Source organism: Coptis chinensis, chromosome 4, assembly GCF_015680905.1.
Source record: "Coptis chinensis isolate HL-2020 chromosome 4, ASM1568090v1, whole genome shotgun sequence".
Lineage (NCBI taxonomy): Eukaryota > Viridiplantae > Streptophyta > Magnoliopsida > Ranunculales > Ranunculaceae > Coptis > Coptis chinensis.
The window spans coordinates 93,893,634-93,915,371 of NC_141459.1; the positions used below are offsets into that span (position 1 = coordinate 93,893,634).

At 34.4% G+C, this 21,738-nt stretch overlaps 1 protein-coding gene across 1 annotated transcript; it reads right to left on the bottom strand.

Annotated features, from left to right (window-relative positions):
- Window positions 1–1,819: 1,819 nt before the first annotated feature.
- On the bottom strand, window positions 1,820–2,971 carry LOC147505783 (LOB domain-containing protein 29-like). Its single transcript, XM_086604183.1, has 2 exons — window positions 2,636–2,971; window positions 1,820–2,511 (listed from the first exon to the last, which is right to left on the bottom strand). The coding sequence occupies exons 1-2, from the start codon at window positions 2,912–2,914 to the stop codon at window positions 2,089–2,091; spliced, it is 702 nt and encodes a 233-aa protein (XP_086460309.1). The 5' UTR covers window positions 2,915–2,971; the 3' UTR covers window positions 1,820–2,088.
- Window positions 2,972–21,738: the final 18,767 nt, after the last annotated feature.

Below are 21,738 nucleotides of genomic sequence, written 5' to 3' on the forward strand. Positions count from 1 at the left end.
TAATTGGGGGCCCAAATATCGAAAGCCCATGTTGGCATACTTTCAATCTTTCATAGGGTGTGTCTGAGGAAGGTGGCATACGACGACGGCATCACCTATAAAAACAAGCAGCTTCGATAGTACGGGGCCTACTTTGTTCATTCTTTTGAGATGAAATTCCATTGTGGAAACAGAAAAGTGAAACGTGTACATAAAGTTAGCTTTCTCAAGGGTACTTCAGTTTTGTACTCTTTTTTTTTTGGTCCATTGGTTAGTGTAAGTGTGTTACAATGTCGGGCTATATAATTGAGAATGATAGGATATCATGAACTATATTTAGGCATTTGGGGATAGGCTTGGACTACCACGAGAATATCCTCGTAGGGATGAGAGTTCCGAGACCGTTGGATCACACATCCAACCGTCTCGGATCTCGTCTATTCTCGGGGTAGACGAACTCTTTGGGCATATGGTTCATTGAATTTATTTGGACTCTTAACAAAAATTATTGGATTCTTTTGCTTCATTATTTTTTGTTTGCTTTCATTTATGGCTTGGAGGACTGACAAACTCATTTCTGAATATTTGAAGCAATCACCAACTTCTTAATACTTCCCCTGGAAGTTCTTGAAGAGGTACGGTGCTCCTTGTTATTAGTTCATCTGATCTAGAATGTTGTTCATGGTCAGCCAAGGATGAATTTATATTCGAATCCAATGATCTATGAGAACGAATTAACAAAAATCTTCTAGTACATTTTTTAAGACCAACACGTACGAAAGTTCAAGTTCAATTTCGCACATTTGTTTCTAACATCGTCCAGATTATATATATGATACCCTGCCTAATCACGAATTAACTGTTTTCAAGAGATAATGTGAAACAACATCCACTTAATTGATCTATGTTTTTAAATTTGGCTTGTTACTTCAAACATTCACTTAAATATTTTACCTGTAAAGCCATATTTACAAACACTTCCTTCAAATGTGTTTTTCAGCTTATGCAATGAATTACGCTGTTTATTGTAAGCAAAGAAATTTTAATATCTTCAAACCACCATACTGTGGCTGTTCAAGAATTGAAAACCATACTCTTGCAATGATGAAAAAGGTAAAGTCCATAGTTAAAAACAAAAAGATGAGGAATCTTGAGGACTACACCAAAGAATTTTGGGATGACACTCTAGGACTCACTTTTGTGTGTTGTGCTTGCGAGGGTTTCTTCTGTGACTATGAGAAAGCGCAGACTCATCTTAGGAAGGATCATCCAAAGATAGTGAAGCAATTAATGGCCAAAAAGTAAGAGAATGAGATAGCATTGCTTGCTATCACTTCATTCTTGATCGAGGACCCATTGTGATATGTCTAGCTAGTGAGTAATCTCATCTTTTCAAGTTTGTTGCGTGTTGCATTTTGATTTTGTAAGGCTTTGTGTGCTTCCCTAATGATCTAACTCTTAGGGAGGCTTTGTAAGGTTCAACGTTCAATAAACACAGGTGGGGGTCTGCCTTAACCATTTAAAAAAAAAAAAATAAATAAAAAAAAAAAAAAAAAAAATAATAATAAATCAACCTATAGTCCACAACTCCTCATTTGACGGGGTAGACGAGTAGCTGCATCCATTAATAATCATTATTCAAATTCAAATCCAAAAAGGTTCTTCATTGCCTAGTGTACTTATTTCTCATGATAAGTACTAAAGTACAGATCAGATCGATATTTCCATACTATGTAAGGTAGAGAAGTAGTTGCTGCCTATGAGGTTACTAGTAGGGGCAAAGTTTTTACCGTCGCAAACTAGGAGCCCAGGTGGTCTTTTTGAAGAAACGCATCTGATCTGTACTAAAATCAAAGTCGATCATTATCTTGAAAGTGATGCCCTTTGTCCATTTTCACTAAAAGTAACAATATTGTTCTATACTTCTATCTAGTCCAAGGTTACAAATGTCTGAAGAAGAACATCATAGATGGATATTATTTTGCTAATGTTCAGGTGCCTAACTTATATATGAAGCTTAAGTGCATACTTCAATAATACTATGCATTCAAAATTGATTAAAATATCTAAACTGATCGACTGCACGCTTCGCCGAGGTTCTGTGCCATCTCAAGAATTCTGAAGATAGGCAAATGCCATTGAATGCAGGTCCTCAGTATCTTGGAAAGCCCATTTCCTTGTGTTCATTTGCATGTCAAGATGAGAAGCCATGGCATGTGATGGGTCTTCGAAACTAGGAAATTGAACATTTTCTTCAGTGGTTGAAGATTGGTTGTAATCAGCCATGTGGTTAGGATTTGTGAACCCATTGTCATAGTATAACATGTTATCAGAGTAGTTGATCGTAGTCGGGTGGATTTGTTGTGCTGAATTCGAATCATCCAAATGAAATAAACCTTGGTCATCCTGTGGGCAATTAGGAAATGTGGCATAAAACTTGTCTTCTTGAGATCTTATATTCGTAGAACCATTGACAAAAGCTTGGGATGCTTGTGCGTTTAGAGAGGCTAGTTGTGCCTGTAAACTGACAACCTGCAGAATATAGCATATACACAGTAAGTAATGTGTGATAAAACATACTTAAAATATGCAATCTGATTTGTGGGCTCTATATTACGTTTGGTCATGGGCAATGTGTAGGTAGTGGGAACTAAACCTGCTGTTGGAGAGCAAAAATATGAGAGACACAGCCATATATGGGATCTTGAAGCCTGGCTTGAGCTTCATATGAAATTGTGACAGCGGCTTCATTACGGTCTGATAGTGGAAGGTGTGTGAGCAGCTTTGAGACATTGCTTGCGCCAAAGACCTTGTGAATTGCTGCAAAGTGCGTTGCTCCTTGTTCATGACAGAAATATGGAGCAAAAACACATCCTCTCACACATTTCCGCCTCAAGAATTTGCATGCTCCACAAGGAGATCCAAGCCCTGCCATTGAAGTTAGTTTTGTTATTTTGGTGAATTTCTTTCAGCTCAATGGAAGAACTATCACTCGGTTTATAAACACTGGATAGAGTGGTTGATCATATTAGAATGAATACTTAATTAATCTTGGTCTGCTTAGTGGGCTACATATTTCATTATTTTTCTGTACACAACCCTCTTTCACCCATCTTGTATTAATTTTAAAACACGTACACATTTGAGATTCCATTCAAGCATCCTTAAAGGACAAAAGAGCTAACATAAACCAAACCCATTTTGTTTGCTTGATCAATACATATATTATCATTTTGTTAGATTGCTTTTCTATGTTTATAACTTCCAAGTCATATGGGGATTGCATTTGTAATTGTACTTGGCATTACTGTTCAGGCCGGGTGATCGAGTTAAAGTCTGTATCTTAGTAAAATTATATAATACCACAATACTAGCTAATACATTGCTAACACTTGCGTATGCTTTATCTCCAACACTACGGTAATCACTGTTTCTATTTTGAATCTTCGGGGTCATATCTTCTTTTACAGCTTCTGCCAGTTACTTTGTAAGATCATAGTCCACATTTCCACCTTCTTTTGCTCTTTACTCTTCAGGTTATAGTACAAGTTCTAACTGAATCGTCCGTTGTTGCTAGGAGTATATGCACAAACACATTGTAACGACTATCATGATTCTTATATCCATACAATGGCCTAATATATATGAAGTGGTTCTATCTGGATTATATTTTTCTTATCAAACTTGCAATTCAGGAGATCTTCTTGCCATGAAATGAATTTATTTGCTGATCAAAACATCGAATCTTATCAATTGTCGTTCGGAGAGGAATATAGAAATACTTAGGTGAAAACCAGAAACGCTATACCAGATAGAGTGGCATAATGAAATTTACATTTGTGTGGAGATCAGGGTGAAACTCCTCAAACCTAATTCCGTGTTTTCCATATTTACGGACATACTACTTATAATGAGGTGTATTATACTGCAAATAAATACAGATCATTTCAATATAAATGGAGAAAATATATGACTTGCAAAGAAGAAGCATATTCCAAATGGGCTCAAACAAAAGAGAGTGACACTAGAATGGAACACTACAGACGCAAGTTCAGTACACTATACACATTTCTCTCTACTCTTTTAGCATTCACAGGTCAATGGTCACAGGTTGTCTAGCAATTAGTATAATTAACACTAGTTAATTTCACATTACAATCATTAATCGCTTTCTTGTGTCTCACACACACGAGCACCAACATCTAAACCTTGCCTTAGTGTGCACTTAGCCCCACCTCCATCCATAATCATAGTTAAATGGTTAATTAACCATTTAAGCACTTAATGAAACTCTCCCGCTTAACAAAGTTAACTCTTCAGAGAGAATCAAAACTTACCAAATGGGAATTCTGTTAGCTTAACTAGTAGTGTGATGACTGGGCTAATCTACGCTGTGAATTGGACGACAAAGCTCGACGCATGAACAGGGGATTACACGCTACTAAACTCCCTGACAACCATTATCCCACCATTGAATGTGTACTTGTTGGCCACTTCATCATGAAGCAAAGAGGAGTCTTGGAGACAAAAAGAAGAGTTCATTAGTGGAATATTAGAATAATCTCACTTAAGACAATAATGTGAAGGGGGGTTCAACTAATCTGGAAATAGCAAACTCAAACTTACCAGATTAGACTTTGTTTAAAATATTGAGTTCCCAAGAAATCAACCTGACAAGACTTTTAAGACATTTCAAATTAGTTTTTACTGTATTTTTCACCCAACATTACATCTAGGCTAGAGTTCAATTAGCATAATAGTTATCCAGTAACCTCCCCTGTCAATGGCTTTTAATGTCCTAAATCTGTACTTCTTAGAGTTAACTCAATTGTTTGTTTATCCAAGTATTTTGTAAATCTTCACCGTTAATGTGTAGCCATTCATACTCCTGCAGACCATCTTGACTGAATCTGTTTATGTACAAGCACTATGGAGTGAAGATCATGTATTTACTGAGCATTGACACATCCTTATATGGATAACCAAATTATATATAGGATTTTTCGTTAACAACCAAACAAATGAAAGAAGCTTAACTACTTTAGATCAAAACTGGCTTCTTCTAGGCATACCTCCTTTTTTTGGTAACTGACAGTCATTTAGGGGGATTGGCCTTTCCAACATTGATTAACGAAGTAAAATGAATCGGAAGATAAATCTTGCCCCACGAACTGTGAGTTCGAGGTTGTTCACAATTCTATCAACGAGCATGTAGCTACTTGCAAAAATCTTGATACGTGGTCCTTCACATAATACAATGTGTACACCCTCAAGTATATACATTTTTTCTGTTTTTTGGCAAACCGGGTGTCTAGGCTAGCTTACACACACCTCGACTAACTCCGGAGCTCTAGTTGGATATTTGGCCGGGTACTGCCCCTCCCCAATGGCCTTGAGGGGAATTAAACTAGTGACCACTTGGGTTCAAACCTAAAGCCAGACTTGTTATGCTATGCCTCAAGGTAAAAACAATAATAGGTGCAATAAGTATATACACTGGCCCACCGCAAAAGTTCTAGGGTCGAACTAAAAACAATAAAAACGATTTGAGTTATGATAATTTGGTTTGCCCTCCACTAACCCTGAAATAGAACTAAATTGGTCGGGTTTGTCTTCCACCGAACCGATAAAATGACATTTTAGTAATATTTATAATTAAATTTGTATATGTTTATAAATTGTGTGACTAAAATTAATTTATTTAATTTAGGATTTAATTAATTTTATAGTTTTCAGTTCGAGGGTTAGTTCGATTTCGGTTTGCAATATATCATATAGGTTAGGTTCGATCAAGGCCCAAAATATCGATATTGATAAATATATCAGTGTACCCAAAAACCAATATATATTAGATATATATATTTTTTTGGTGACCATTCCAAACTATTTAAAATATCATAAATATCGAAAATATATCGGAAATATATTGGGAATATCGGATTTATATTAAAGAATGGTCAAAAAGTCAACCAATATATATCGTAAATATCGGATATATTGATTATATCAACGATATAAAGTTTTATGTTGGAAATTCCGATATATATCGGGAAAAAAGAATTCTAGATTCAGTAGATATATATCGGAAATATCAATATCAATGTACTAAAATACCAATATATCGGCAATATATCAGATATATCTGTGATATTTTGGTAGTTGGATTCAATTCGATTTGGTTTCAAATGAAATATAATATTATTAGTTCGGTTAATACGTTCAGTTTCATATTCGGATTTCTAATTTTCTTATGGGTTTGGTTCCGATTTTTCGTAGTCCGATCCAAACCGATCCATTGAGAGCCTACTAGTCACGTCGTGTAGCCCCATACTAATCACACGTCGTGTAAGTAGAGTAGAGTACAATCCAAGGACACATTATACATCTGATTCGGAAAGAATAAGAAGTGCAAAAAGCTGACGCACCATTAGGATTGCTGTTCACGTGCACAGCACAATGATTCCCAAATCAAATCAATCAATCATAAAAATTGCACGAGCACTGCAGTACTGCACTATTTTCTTCTTGGTCCACAAATACTGCCATGTCTACTTCAGCAACAACTAAAATATAGTTCGTACTTCAGTAATTATTTTCCTTTTTCTTTGTTGAATGAATTAACCCCTAACATTGTAGGCTGTAGCAATCGTAAACCTAACAAAGCGCTAAAATAAAGGTCTTCGAATTATTATAAAATAATAGAAGAACTGAATAAATAGATTGTTGAGATTTGAGAACTTGAGATAGATAATTTTAAAACTGACTTTAGATACAACCAACTTCAACAGAAAATTAGACATACTGACACACTGCTATAACACTGATTTTGTTGATCAGTTTTTAGCTTTGTGCTTATAGAAGATTCCAAATAACTTAAAAATCACGTAATAATTACCGTATGAATCTTACTATTTTAAAGAGAATAATTCATTAAACAGTAATATTTTCCAATTATACTCATATATAATTTTAATTATTATAATTACAATTAAAAAGATATTATGTAATAACATAATTGATGGAGGAATAAAACAGTCTATTTATACAGTGAAATCCAGACATTTTTTTCTTGATTTATCATAATATTCTCTATTTTATAAACAATTGTAAAATTGTCACTAATTAAAAATTAGATTTTTGTGTTGTCCCACCCAAACCAACTAACCACACACTTGACGTAGACACGTGAGAGTTAATTAGTCTTATTATTGTAATTCATTTGTTGCAGCGAAACAGAACAGAGTTGTGTGGATGAAATCATTACCATTAATTAAAATTTTAAACATGTTAACTAGCTAATTGAATAATCAAAAAATGTATGTTTCTTAATTCACAATGGAATTCTATTATGTCTTTTGTGAAGTTTTAGAAGGTGGTCAAATTTGGCTCTATAGGAGAAAATAACAGTTTTCTGAACATTGACGTTAACATGCGGCTCGCTCTTACAAGTCAAGCAGACATGGAGGTGTTCAGTGGGGACACTCCACCTGTATAGATGATTGCCAGATATCTAGGACTTTTTATTCTCATAACTAGCATTGTTTTGTCATGCATATACAGTCCCAAGCCAAATCTAATTCATGAGAGTTCTTCGATTGAATTGGCATAATTTTTTAATTAATCACAGGTTTCTTGCAAAGTATGTTCCATATTATGACTATATCTTGACCATCACATTACTATTACTATTGTAATACAGTTTAATACCTACAAAGAACGGTGAGATCGATAAAATGTAGCTCTCCAACATATTTTTAAGCATTATGTCTTAATCTAACCTGCTCATAACCTGAAGGATTTCTATATCCGATTTGAGCTTGTTAGAACTTGCTACTGAAGATTTTCACACAAACGTTTCAATCAGAAGCGTCGAACACATTAAATCGAAGACACTATGGGTGCTATATGTTGCAGTGCTAGATAGTTTAAGGGACAATATTAACAAATTTCATTTTCAAGCTTAAGTGTATATATCACATTTATACTACTATATTAAGCTATATATTTATTAAACTTCTTATTAAGATGATATGTTGTTTGAACAGGGTGCATATATTCCAAGTCTTACACAATAAGAAACTGTGATCTATCTAAACTTAAATAATCAAGCAGGACAACTGAGGTAGTCACTTCAAGAGAGTTAGTGCATAGCAGAAGTTAGTGAGATACATTGTCTTAATTGTTGTTAACGATGACAACGTTCAATTGGTCTTCACCTCAACAGATTGGCCTTGTGAATGCCAAGACTTCCCATTATCACTTGCGGATAACAAGCTAAGACTTGAGTTTAACTTCAAGGAAAAACAATAGGCAGTCAATCTATGTACTTAATTCACCTAATAGTATCAACTTAGCTAGAATAACGCTAGCTGTTTGGTTAGCTTGTTCTATGCATCAGTCAAGAGGAATTAATGCTAGCAGGCAACGCACTTGTGAAATTGTGAGTTGTATACAGCATACATCCCGCCTCAGAAACTAAGCTTATCAAAGATTTTGCTATATCTTTCTCAAATATCTCATCTCATAACTCATATAATTTATAATTAACAATATTTCATCTCATCTGTTCTCATATAAATCATCTCATCTCATATTTCAATTATTTTGGTTTTCCGAATTTACCCATTTAGTTTCCATTAAATTACAATACCCAAAAAAACAAAAGTTCAAGTAAATTAAATTAAGACAATGACAAATAAGTAATTATACCAACCAATTAACATATTTACAGTTTTATCATTTATAAATCAATCCGAAATTTCAACATTTCCTAACTAACCATTTGGGACACAATTACACATTGGGCAGGAAATCGGGTCGGGTATCTAAACTTTTTATATTCAATTCGAATTTGAATTTTGGATTCAGATTATTTTGTACAAACCCGTTTACAGGTGCCACTTTTTTTGCAAACTTCTGATTTTTCCAAATTCCGATAAAAAATGTCCTATTTTGGCAAGAATATTTGTGTTCCAATATCTGAATTTTTGATATCCAAATTTTTTGAAAAATTATTGGATTGTAATTGTATTTGTTTTCTAAATCCGACATGATTCGATTTCCGAATTTTTAACATATGTTAGTCATAAAATTCATTAGAAAGTAGACATGTGCATACACATCAGCTCTTTTAAAAACTTGCTCAACAATTAACTATATATATATAAATTTTCTAACAAATCAAGATTAATGTTTTCATTGCTAATCCGTTTTAATTTCCTAACAAATTATTTTCATCAAGTTTTAAAAACTCCTTTTAATTTCTCAACAAATTGTTTTAATTAAGTTTTAAATTAAAATCCCATTTTAATTTAGAAGTGTGATTCCCATTTTTAATAGGAGAAAGATACTCGTTTTAATTATAAGTGTTAGATTTTTTTTTTTTTCAATAGGGGAGGAATTCCCATTATAATAGGAGAATGATTCATGTTTTAATTAGAAGTGCTATAATTTATCTTTTCAATAGGAGAGGAATTCCTATTTTAATAAGAGTTGATGATATGAAATTTTAAGAGAGCTAGAAAAATATTCATTGTGGGAGCTTTAATATTAATACTAGAAAGTAGGCCCGTGCATATAGTTGTTCAACAATCATAACTATATACATATAGAAATTTTCTAACAAATCGTGATTCCCGTTTTACTCGCTAACCTATTGTAATTTCATAACAAATCATTTTAATTAAGTTTTAAAAACCCGTTTTAATTTTCTAACAAATTATTTTAATTAAATTTTATAAACTCATTTTTTAACCCCGTTTTAATAGTTGACTTAATTTAGAAATATGATTTCCGTTTTAATAGGAGAATGATTTTCGTTTTAATTAGATATGTTATATTTTTCCTTTTCAATAGGGAAGGAATTCCTGTTTTAATAGGAAAAAGATTTCCGTTTTAATTAGAAGTGTTAGAATTTCATTTTTCTAATAGAGGAGAAATTTATGTTTTAATAGGAAATTGATTCCCGTTTTAATTAGAAATGTCTAATAAATAGGAAAGGAATTCCCGTTTTAATAGGAGATGATGATGTGGAATTTTAATAGAGATCGAAAAATACTCTTTGTGGGAACTTTAATATTAAGATATAGATATAGTTACTAAATCATAACCACTAATAAGTTTTAACCTAAATAAAAGTCCTAAAGAAGTAGAACATTGTCTCTCTCACACATTCAAAAATCAAGATAGTCATTTTTGTACGTGTCTCTATTTTTTCTCACATTTCTATTTACTTAATTAATGCATCTACATGTTGAAAATGTTAAATGAACATGTTAAAAGGTCTAAACTATTTCTTGAAGCAATATTCAAAATGCTTGTTAAATAAATGTATTAACCGAATAAAAATGGTTGTCGTAAAAGATAATCTGATTATATGATTTTATTATGAATTTTTAATATTTTTCTGATTTTTCAAAATTTCCGAATTCGAGAAAAAAAAATTGTACATCCAAAAATATTTGGATCAGAATTGGAAAGGATATTGTCATCCGAAAAAAATTATATATTTTTCCGAAAGCCCTTAATCCGATTCGAAGTCGGTCTAAACCCGTGCTTTCAGTGGCCCCAAAATTTGTTTTTGTTTTCTTGACTTTTTACATGTGGAGAAAATAGGACCTAGCCCAGGGATGTCCATTCTGCCCGAAACCCGAAAAAAAAAAACCCGCACCAAACTCTATCCGAGCCCGACAAAATCCGAACCCGAACCCAGACCGAAATACATAGGGTCGGGTTTGGTCACACTATCTAAACCCGGACTGACCCGAACCCGACCTGATAATTTGGCCCTAAACCCGTTAAAAGGGTTAAAAAGCCCAAAACCATATTCGGACCGAACCCAAACCCAAAACCCAGTTATAGAGGGTAAAAATACCCGACCAAAACCCGAACCCGAACTAGACCATAATTCCTAACAGCTCTATTTTCATTTATTATCTATTTATCTTCAACAAACTTTTGGTCTTTTGCTCATTACTATTTACTTTTGGTCTTCAAGACAATTATCTTTGATCGTACCCTTACTACTCTTCTCCCTCTTCCCTCCAACAACTCCCCAAGAACAAAACAACCTAATCACACGTTCCTGATGAAGAGATTGGTGGGTTTGATGGTGCTACTAAGTTTGCATTCACTCAGAAAATTTGTAGCACCTCATCAAATATCTCTTTCTAAATGTGGTCACCAAGGCTGAGCAAATCAACATGTCGAATTCACACCACCACAAGAAGTCGAAACTCTAAAAAAACCATCAATCTTATTGTCAAATCAACAGGTAAGATTCACACTACCACAAGAAGTCGAAACTCCCAAAAAGCCATCAATCTTATTGAGTTATTGTTTTGGAATTGTTTACCTAGCTTGGTCAACTTTTGTCTTTTTCTGCTTTTCAAAAAATGTAATCCTGTGTGCTTTGAATCTTTGATGACTGTTGGGTGGCTTTACGATGTTAAAGTTAAACAGATCAAATCCAATAAAAGAAGATGACTTTTGATTAATTAGATCAAATCCAATAAAAGAAGATGACTTTTGATTAATTAGATGAAAAAGAGGTTTTTCTTGAGATCTTGAGATCTAATAGCTGAAAAATGACGTTCTTGATGAAGAGATCTAATATTCTTTTATTTCATATATTTTGGGTTTTATCATACCTGAAACCCGAACCCGAACCCGAACCCAACTGGTACCCGTAATATATGATTAGGGTAGGGTTTAGTCATATGTATCCAACAAATACCCAAACCCGACCAGAAAGAACCGGGGCCAGTCCCAAATAACCCGATACCCGTACAAAACCCAAAAAATTGGGTTCCGACCAGGTCGGGTACCCGTTTGGACATCCCTAACCTAGCCATATGCTAGACACTAATTTACCAAAAATGCATTACATTATTTATTTATTTTTTTCACACATGCATTCGAACATATTGAGGGCCAAGAAACTAAATGCTTAAATTGCCATTTTACGTGGAGTTTATAAGGAAATTATTATTTTATCACTGTTTTTTTGTTAAAATTAAAAGGAAATTGTGAGTGTTTGAAATAAATGTTTATTTTAACATGGCAACTTATTATTCAAGTTGAAAGTGTTTACTTTTTAATTTTTTTTCTTTAATTTAATAATAAGAATTAACAAATAAAATTGATATTTTATCCAAAATTTAATAAAGTTGAACTTATGAAAGAATAAAATATTATTATTTTTTCTTATAAACAAAGAAAATTGAATTCACGCTCCTGGAGCGCCTTACCTCCTTGCAAGGATCAGATGATCCAAACAAATCTATTATAGCTAAAATAGTGAATAAAACAATAATAATATGACTAATATGACCCAAAAAACAAATGCGAATATACATCACGGATTGGCCACACACCTCTATGATAATTTTGAATATTTTGGATCCCTAGCTAAATAGAAAATTTAGTAATAAAAAAACCTGAAGGTCCCCTTTACAACATGATATTCATGCCTTCTTCAATTGCTGCATCTCCATCACGATAATCTTAACCCAATCTCAAACTAGTTAAAAGTTACCTGTGGTTGTGGACTTGTCGTAGCCTGGAACTCAACTCAAGACTCACTGATGATTATGGGCTTATGGCTCAAGCACTAAGCTCTGGCTTGGACAGTATTAGAGGAAAGCCCAAAAACATCTGGAAATTTAGAATTGGGCTTTGACCCATAGAACAAAATGATAACTTACACTGACCCTTGCGCAATACCCTGTGAGGGCTTGACATTTAATGTTGCAAGTCCAACAATATTAAATGTAGCAAGGCGAGGTTTCGGAGGAAAAGAAAGCCCTTAACGGAGTAATGGACTTGTTAGATTGTGAGGAAAAGGAAATATGTTTTTCTTACCTTCTTGATTTACCAATCATTAATTACCTAGTACTTTCTCTACTATTTTTCCTATCATCCTAAAAAGGATACTTAATAGCACACTATACTGTAACACTTTAGAGCGTTCTACTCAGACTCCCTCTATAATTCTCTTGGGACTCCATTTACTACGCAGCATTCAAATTTCATTTTCTCTTTCCAAAAATAAAAAAACAAACATAGAAACAAAATAATAACTAATAACTTACCTAATTAAATAACTAAAACTATAAATGGTAACAAATAAATAAAAAAACTTATCAATATTTTCACAATGAAAAAAAAAAAAGAAAGAAAGAAAGAAAGAACCAATCTTACTTAACGCAAAAAAAAAGCTTGAATAAGGTTAATTACTTTTCTTTTCTAGTGCATCTTCATTTTCAGTCACACCATTTTCATATTCAAAACATTCATCTTCCATCATCTTTCTTTATACGTTTGTTCAAGTCAATAGATAGAGAACATACAAAAAAAAAAATCCCTATTCAAAACTAATATAAACTAAAGTGATAAAAAATGAAACTTTGTAACAAGAAAGAGGGATGGGGGATTGATAATGAGTAAGGTGAATTTTTTGGGTGTTGGGTTTTTTTGGGCTTTGGTTTTTTCTTTCTTTTTTTGTTTGATGAAATACATGTAAGTTTTTTGTTATTTATTTGTTACGATATTGAGTTTTAGCTAATTAATTGGGTAAGTTATTAGTTATTAGTTATTTATTTATTTCTATTTTTGTTTTTTGATTTTTAGAAAGAGAAATATAATTTGGATGCCACCTAAGATATGGAGTCCCTAGGGAGTTATTAAGAGAGTCTAAATATATTTTTTGAACACTTTAATGATATATTTTCTAACATTTGCTGCAAATTTACAAATAGGTGGAGATGTCCCAGCCATGATTATGAAATTGGCCACATATTTGTGGCATTACCTAGAAGAGGTTATATACACTCTTCTATTATGTTCTTAATCCAACCAATAGGGCTGACTCTAGGCATATGTTGTCTAAGCCCTTGCATAGGGCCCCCCAATATAAACCAGGAAAAAGGCCCCGTGAAGCTCTAAAAAGCCCACTATAATGTTATAAACCCAAGCAAAAGCCCATTCATAAGAAAATAAAAGGAAATAAAAGCCCAATTTTGCTAACTTTGCATTGGGCCCTTTGAAACATAGGGTCGGCCATGGTTGGCAAGCCTCAAGAGAGCAAGACCCTTGGAAGCCTATACAAGTTCAAGCCCGAGGTCCTTCTATCCATTTATTCACCATCATATGTAGCACTGCCATGTTCTATCTCCTATCAATTTCGTGCCCAAGGAATATGCAAGTTAGGGTACTCCATCCACCAAACAAATAATATATGTTACTTCTTCCTGCTAAATTGAGAGTGTCTTTTTACCAAAAATAAAAATATTAATTGTTGCTTAGATTGAATGAATGACACTGACTATCGATCAACCAGCCATTAAATCAACTATGAAGACATGCAGATTAATAGTTACATAGGCATCAGTATGCACTGTGGCGGAGCTAGGATTTTAGTTTAGGGTGGGCAAATTAACATGCAATTCATTAAAAAAGTGATTCAAAATTCTTAACACCAAAAATCGAAAATTCCAAACATGTGTACATTAATTATCCAAAAAAGAAAGTTTACGAAAAACTCAAAATCTAACAAAAAAAATTACAAGTGTCCACAATGAGTATCCATTTTTCTGAAACCATTACATAATCATCACATAATTAATGCTTTTAAATATTTCATTCTCAATATATGTTACTAGACAATCATTCTCAATATATGTTACTAGACACCCCATAAATCTCTGTTCATTAGCCGGTCGGTCTAATTTCTAGAAATATCCAGAGTCTCAATGATAAAATCAAAAACATTCTAAAAGAGAAATAAATCAATAAATAAACCAACATTAAAACCTCTGAGTTGAAAACTTGTCTCAAAGAAATTTGTTACATCCATGGTCCCATGAACAAATAATGAAGTCTAATAAGTCTTGAATAACATTGGACACCAAATAAATCTTTCAAACTAAACTAAATAACTCAAGACCCAGATCTTGTCGAAACTCTAAGGACTCGCTCCATGGGCTAAACCTTGCTCACCTGTAAAAATGATAAATAGGGGCGTAAATCAACGCACCCAGCAAGTAATCTCTAACAAGAACTATCATCCAAATCTAGTCAAAGAATACTACGACACTTACATATGTGTCAGAAGTACACACAAAATATAATCTAATATATTTACAATAATTTAACTGTAAGCTCACAATACTAGCGTGTCACCTCATTGGTATGTGATTAGAGCTTATTCATGTCGTCTTATTAATTATACTTTGTAGGAAAATAACATCTTCACCCCTGACTGTACATATGGTATGGTAATTGTGGTCATTCCATCAATTTCAAACCCCATATTCCCATGGTCAAGTAATACTGCGAACCTTTCCTTAATTGCTATTTTATGCAACTATATATATACTTACGCATAAATTATGACGTCACGCACACCTTGTGTCAATATTCGTTCAAATCTTATGACGATTAAAAGAAAAGAATTCAGTTTATACAAACATGCTCTCTGACATCTTAAATATCTTACACAGAGCAATACTCAAGCATGATATAAGGCAGATAGTTAATAAAATATGATAATTTCCTATGCAAACAAGCCATTCAGTAGCATTAGGTCATTCAATATGACATAGGAATAGCATAGACACAAATAGTTGAACCTAGCAATAACATTGTTTGAAAAAGAGTAGTTCAGTAACATAGATTCGCATACCCTTTGACTATTTTATTAGACTATACCATACTCGTGTTATGCCTTATACACATATAAGATCGAATCAAAGGATGGTAATCTCAATTAATGACATGAGTACCAGCAACTTCCATACTCACGAGTCACGACAACAATTTTAACTTGACGCATTGGTCGCTATGAATTAATAATCACAAAAATACCAAAGTAAGCATAATAAATTAGCAATCAAGCACATGATATTCATTATGATATCTAATAGCATTCTAGGACTAGAGAAAAAGATAGATGCAAGCTAGAGAAACTTGCCTGATCGTCGATGGTCGAAAACTCGTCAGACAACTAGAAGCAAAAGAAAGATGTATTATATATTTGCCCACTCAAAGCTAAAGCTGGCGTCTCCTACTCCTGAGCAACCTTATGCTATTTCCTTTATTGTTTTGTTTTATATTTACTTTAAACCCTAAGATTAACATTTATCTTATCTCTTGAAGAGTTCTACAAAGTTTGGAGACTAGCAGTTCACCGACTGTGTTATTTCTTTGTGGCTCTAAACTATCACATAGGCTTGGGCCTTAAAAGAATACTAAAAACATACAATAGGCCCAAAGCATTATATTATTACACAAAAGAAAATAGTTTGTTACATTCTTCCCCTCTAAAAAAAAATTCTCCCCGAAATTTAACATACCTCATTTAGAATAGATGAGAATATTTTTCACGAACATCCGTCTCAAGCTCCCAAGAAGCTTCCCTCTTGTCATGATGATTCCATTGTACTTTGACCATAGGTATGGTTCTACTGCGAAGAACATATTCCTTTCTATCCAAAATACGCACAGGTTTTTCTTCATAAGGAGCATCTTGCTGTAAATCAAGGCCCTCAACGTCTCCTCATCTCTTAGGTGTTTCCTTAACATTGACACATGGAAAACGTTGTGTGCCCCTGCCAAGCTGCTTGGTAACTCCAATCTGTAGGCAACAGTTCTAATCTTGTCAAGTACCTTGAAAGGTTCGACATATCTAGTTGCCAACTTACCTTTCTTTCCGAATCGTCTCACTCCCTTCATAGGAGACACTTTTAGTAACACAAGGTCATCTTTCTGGAATTCTAAGGGTCTTCGTCTCTTATCCGCGTAGCTTTTCTGCCTACTTTGTGCAGTTCGTATCCTGTCCTTGATCACTGCTACCTTTTCAGTGGTGTCACGTACTACATCTGGTCAAAGCAAAGCACTATATCCAACTTCAGCCCAACAAACTGGTGACTTACACGATCTACCATATAATGCCTCATATGGTGCCATGCCTATACTAGTATGGTAACTATTATTATAAGCAAACTCAATAAGTGGTAAGTGTTCCTCCCAGCCCCTTTTAAAATCAAGAAAGCAAGCCCTTAGCATATCCTCCAATATTTGGTTAACTCTTTCTGCCTGTCCATCAGTTTGGGGGTGAAATGCGGTGCTAAAATCAAGTCGAGTACCCATAGCCTTATGAAAACTACCCCAAAATCTAGATGTGAACTGACTGTCTCTATCCGACACTATAGAAATTGGAACTCCATTAACCTCACTATTTCTTTAATGTATAACTTAGACAAGTCATCCACACTATGTGTCTTCTTCATAGCTAGGAAGTGTGTAGACTTAGTCAATCAATCTATAATGACCCATACAGAATCATTCCCACGAGGTGATCTCGGTAAGCCTTCTATGAAATCCATAGTGATGTGTTCCCATTTCCATTTAGCCATTGGTAATGGTTGTAAACTCCCAGCAGGTTTCTGATGCTCTTTGATACATAGTCTGCGTCTCTGTGATGTCATACTTCATTCTTTTCCACCAGAAGTGTCTTTTCAAATCCTTATACATCTTTGTACTCCCTGGATGAACTGTGTATCGGGTGCGATGCGCTTCATCAAAGATGGATTTCTTCAATGCAATCACATTATGCACTACTATTCGACCCCTAAGTCTTAAAACACCATCTGGACTAACAGTCCAACTGTCACAATGTCTTTAGCCATCTCAGCCTTTCTGGCCCTAACAAAATCATCAATTTCTTGTGCCTCAATAATCTTGCTTATAAGATTAGGTTTGTTAGAGTTCTTGTAAGTCGTCATAGAAGGGGCACGGAGCCAGTTAGAGTTTTTGGGCTTTCTATATGGTAAACATACTATTTTCCTATATAAGAAAAGTGTGAGGAGGGGTTAAAACGGAACTAAACCGTCCTCTTTTCTCTCTCAACTTTCTTCTTGATTAACTATAATAAAATTTTACTTGGTATCAGAGCGTCAAATTAAAAACCGATCCTTTCATTCTTTTCATCTTTTCTAAATCTACAAGTTTGCTGGTTTGATTAGAGTGTAGGGAAACCCTAAATTTAATTTTTTTTGTAACCCAATTCTAGGTTTTCAGTGATCGATCAGTCTTTGTGTGAAGGTTTGGCTCGAGTATTAGAGTTATTTTGTTTTATTGTTGCTGGGAGTCAATTTCGTCTTCTCAGATTTGCGGTGGATTGTGATTTTTTCTGGGCTAAATCTTAATTTATTTGGTAATTCTTGTTTGTTATAATGATTGATCTCTGTTTATTGGATATTTTCATTGATTGTTATTGGTTTATCTCGGTATTGTTGAATTATGGATGATATGTCTAATACTGGTAAAAATTCATCTGCTGTTATTGGTGGTCAGAGTTCCAACTCTAACCAACCTCCTCGATATTTTCATGATGATACTGGTAAACAAATTACGTCTATTAAGTTGGACGGTAAAAATTATTTAGCGTGGTCACAAGCTGTTAGGGTTTTTCTTCGTGCTAAGATGAAACAGAAGTATTTGACTGATGATCCACCTGATGAAAATTCTCTTAGTGCTAAAACTTGGTGGAGTGAGATGTCTATGGTAATGACCTGGCTATGGCATAGTATGGAACCTTCTGTTGCTTCCACTGTTTAGTTTCTTGATATTGCAACGAAGATATGGAATGTCATTGAGGAGATGTATTCTCAGTCTTCTATTGTTTCTCGGATTTATCAGATTTTTGAAACGATGTTTTCTATTAAGCAGGGTGACAAACCATTAAATGAGCACTATGCTCTTCTTCGTAGCCTTCGGAAAGAGTTATTGATTTATCAACTTATAATTCATGATGTTGAGATTCAACGCAAACAGAAGGAGGATTTTCAGTGTGAATTATTTCTATTTAGTTTAAATCCTGATTATGCTGTGTTTAAAGATCATATTTTAGCTAATGAGTCTTTTCCTAGTGCCGCTAATGCTTATTCTCGCCTCCAGCGAGCGTTTATTGCTTATACACCTTATATTTCCAAAGATGCATCTGCTGCTTTTGTTTCTAATGGTCGTGGTGGCTCTGTTAGAGGTGGTTGAGGTCGTGGTGGTGGTAGTAGTGCTCCTCGTGGTGCATGTGGTGGACGAGGAGGTCATGGACCTCATCTAGATTGGCTTTGTGATTATTGTAGAAATATTGGTCATACTTGATAGGGTTATATACTAAAAGCATTATTTTTGTATTAACTCTAATTCTTTATATTTTGAATGAGAATTATATGAGCAAATGTTATGTATATTATATATGTTATTAGTTATATGCATGCGTCTAATACTTTATGTTATAGATGATATGGTGTATGGTGACACACAGAAGATCATATCATCAGTACCTTATAAAGTATAAGTAAACGTTCACAACCTAGATGAATTTGGACAAACCATTGGTACGGTTGTAGTATAATATGGTATTAGTCTATCTTGACTATATGATTACACTAGTACACTTTGTGTATTGAACAAGATCAAGTGAGGTTGTTTCTCTTTATACTGACTATATAGGAGAACAAACACCTCTGTTATTATGGATGCTTGTCCTCTTAATCTGGATATAATAACGGGCACTTACGTGCATTGTACATTGCTTTAAATCATAAATGAGTGAGATTCATTTTTGAATCAACAAACTTGATGGAATGTGTAATGACATTGTATGTAAGGTGTGCTATTGATTATAGAAGGAATCCGTGACCAGCAGGAAGTCGGGCTGATGAGGTCCCCTTGAGGAGCTCATAAGGATTGTCATGTAAACCCTACATGTGGATTTTAATCCGACATGACAATGAGGTTGAGTGGTACTACTCAAGGACATAAGAAGTTAATTAATGTAGTTGTCAGTAATTTGACTTAATCAACGGGCATTCGATATCTTAAACATGGGGAGATCAACGAGCATATAATATGGAGCCCATAAATGTAATTTGGGATTAGGGTGGTAGTGCAACAATGACCTTTAGTGGAATAAGCCATTTGTTGACGGACTTGGGCCGTGTGTTCTGGGCGAACATGGGAAACCCAAGCCCGTCAGGAGACCTAACCCTAATTTCTCCTCATGGTCCTTGTTGTAGTCTATATAAATAAACCTTTTCTTCTTGGCCAAAATCAATGATTCAGTGATTGAAAAAAAAAGAGGCAAAGAGACAAAGAAAGGGTTGGTATATCGTTGCCTACACAATGTCTATTCTAATGATAGGAATACAACAGAAGATCAAAGAGGTTGCTGATTCGTAGAGCTTGGATTCTCAAAGTTATCACAGCTGATCAAATGTATGATCCTAACAAAAATTGTGAACACCCTTTATTCCGCTGCGCATGGGTTTTTACGGTTTGTAAATCATTACATGAAACCATAACGGTTCCTACAATACTGAGTAGTTTTGTTACAAGAAGAATGGTTATCCTCCTTCTATTCATTACGCTTCTGAAGAGCCGAGTTATAATAATCCTAAATCTGCTTCTACTCAGGATGATGTGCTAAGTCAGATTTTGCACAAGCTCAATCACTTCACTCCTGGTAGTTTTTCTATGGAAACTTTGGCTGCTTCAGGTAATTCTGCATGTGCAGCATCACCATCTCCTATTTGGGTTATTAATTCTAGTGATAGTACATATATGTCTGGTATACCATCTATCTTATCTAATTTTGTGGCTTCTAAGTTTGTTGTTCATTTGGCTGATGGTTCTACTTGCACTGTTTATGGTTCTGGCACTATTCAACCTTGTCATTCTCTTTCTTTATCTAATGGTTTGCTTGTTCCTAATTTTCCTACGAATTTACTATCCATTAGTCAACTGACCAAATCCCTCCAGTGTTTACTAACCTTTATCTCCTCTGGCTGTGTTTTTCAGGATCCTAAGACGATGAGGGTGATTGGTTCTTATATTTTCTTGATGGTGATCCACCCCCTTCTGTCCTTAGTGCTTCCATCTCTCCTTTGCAGTGGCGTTCTCGCTTAGGTCATCCTTCATTAGCAAAGCTTCGTCAAGTTATGCCTCAGTTGAGTCCTGTGTCTATTTTAGAATGTGAGGCTTGTCAACTCGGCAAGCATCACCATAGTTTTTTTCCTAGTCGAGTGGAACGTCGTAGTCTAAGTCCGTTTGATTTGATTCATACTGATATTTGGGGACCATGTAGAGTCAAAAGTGTGTCTAGTTTTCTTTATTTTGTCATTTTTGTGGATGATTGTACTCGGATGACATGGTTATTTTTAATGAAAGATTGTTCTGGTTTGCCGAATATTTTTAGTACTTTTTATAATCAGATTTCTACTCAGTTTGGTAAGCCTATTAAAGTTTTGCGTTTAGACAATGCATTGGAATGTGTCCAATCCTTTACGGGAAAAATTTGTGTCAGCTATGGCATTATTCATCAAACTACATGTCCGCATACCTCACAGCAAAATAGTGTTGATGAACGCAAATACAGACATTTATTAGATGTCGCTCGCACTTTCATGTTTCATATGGCTGTACCTAAAATCTATGGGGCTGATGTTGTTTTGAATGCGACTTATCTTATTAATCGTATGCCATCGTCCATTCGTCACAATCAAACCCCTTTTTCACTTTTGCATCCTAGATTGTCTTCTTTAATCTTCCACCTCGTGTTTTCAGTTGTGTTACTTTTGTTCATAATTTGAGTCCTGGTCATGATAAGTTGTCCCCTCGGTCTTTTAAATGTAATTTTCTTGGTTATGGACAAACACAAAAAGGGTATCAATGTTATAGTCCCGCTCTTCATTGCTATTT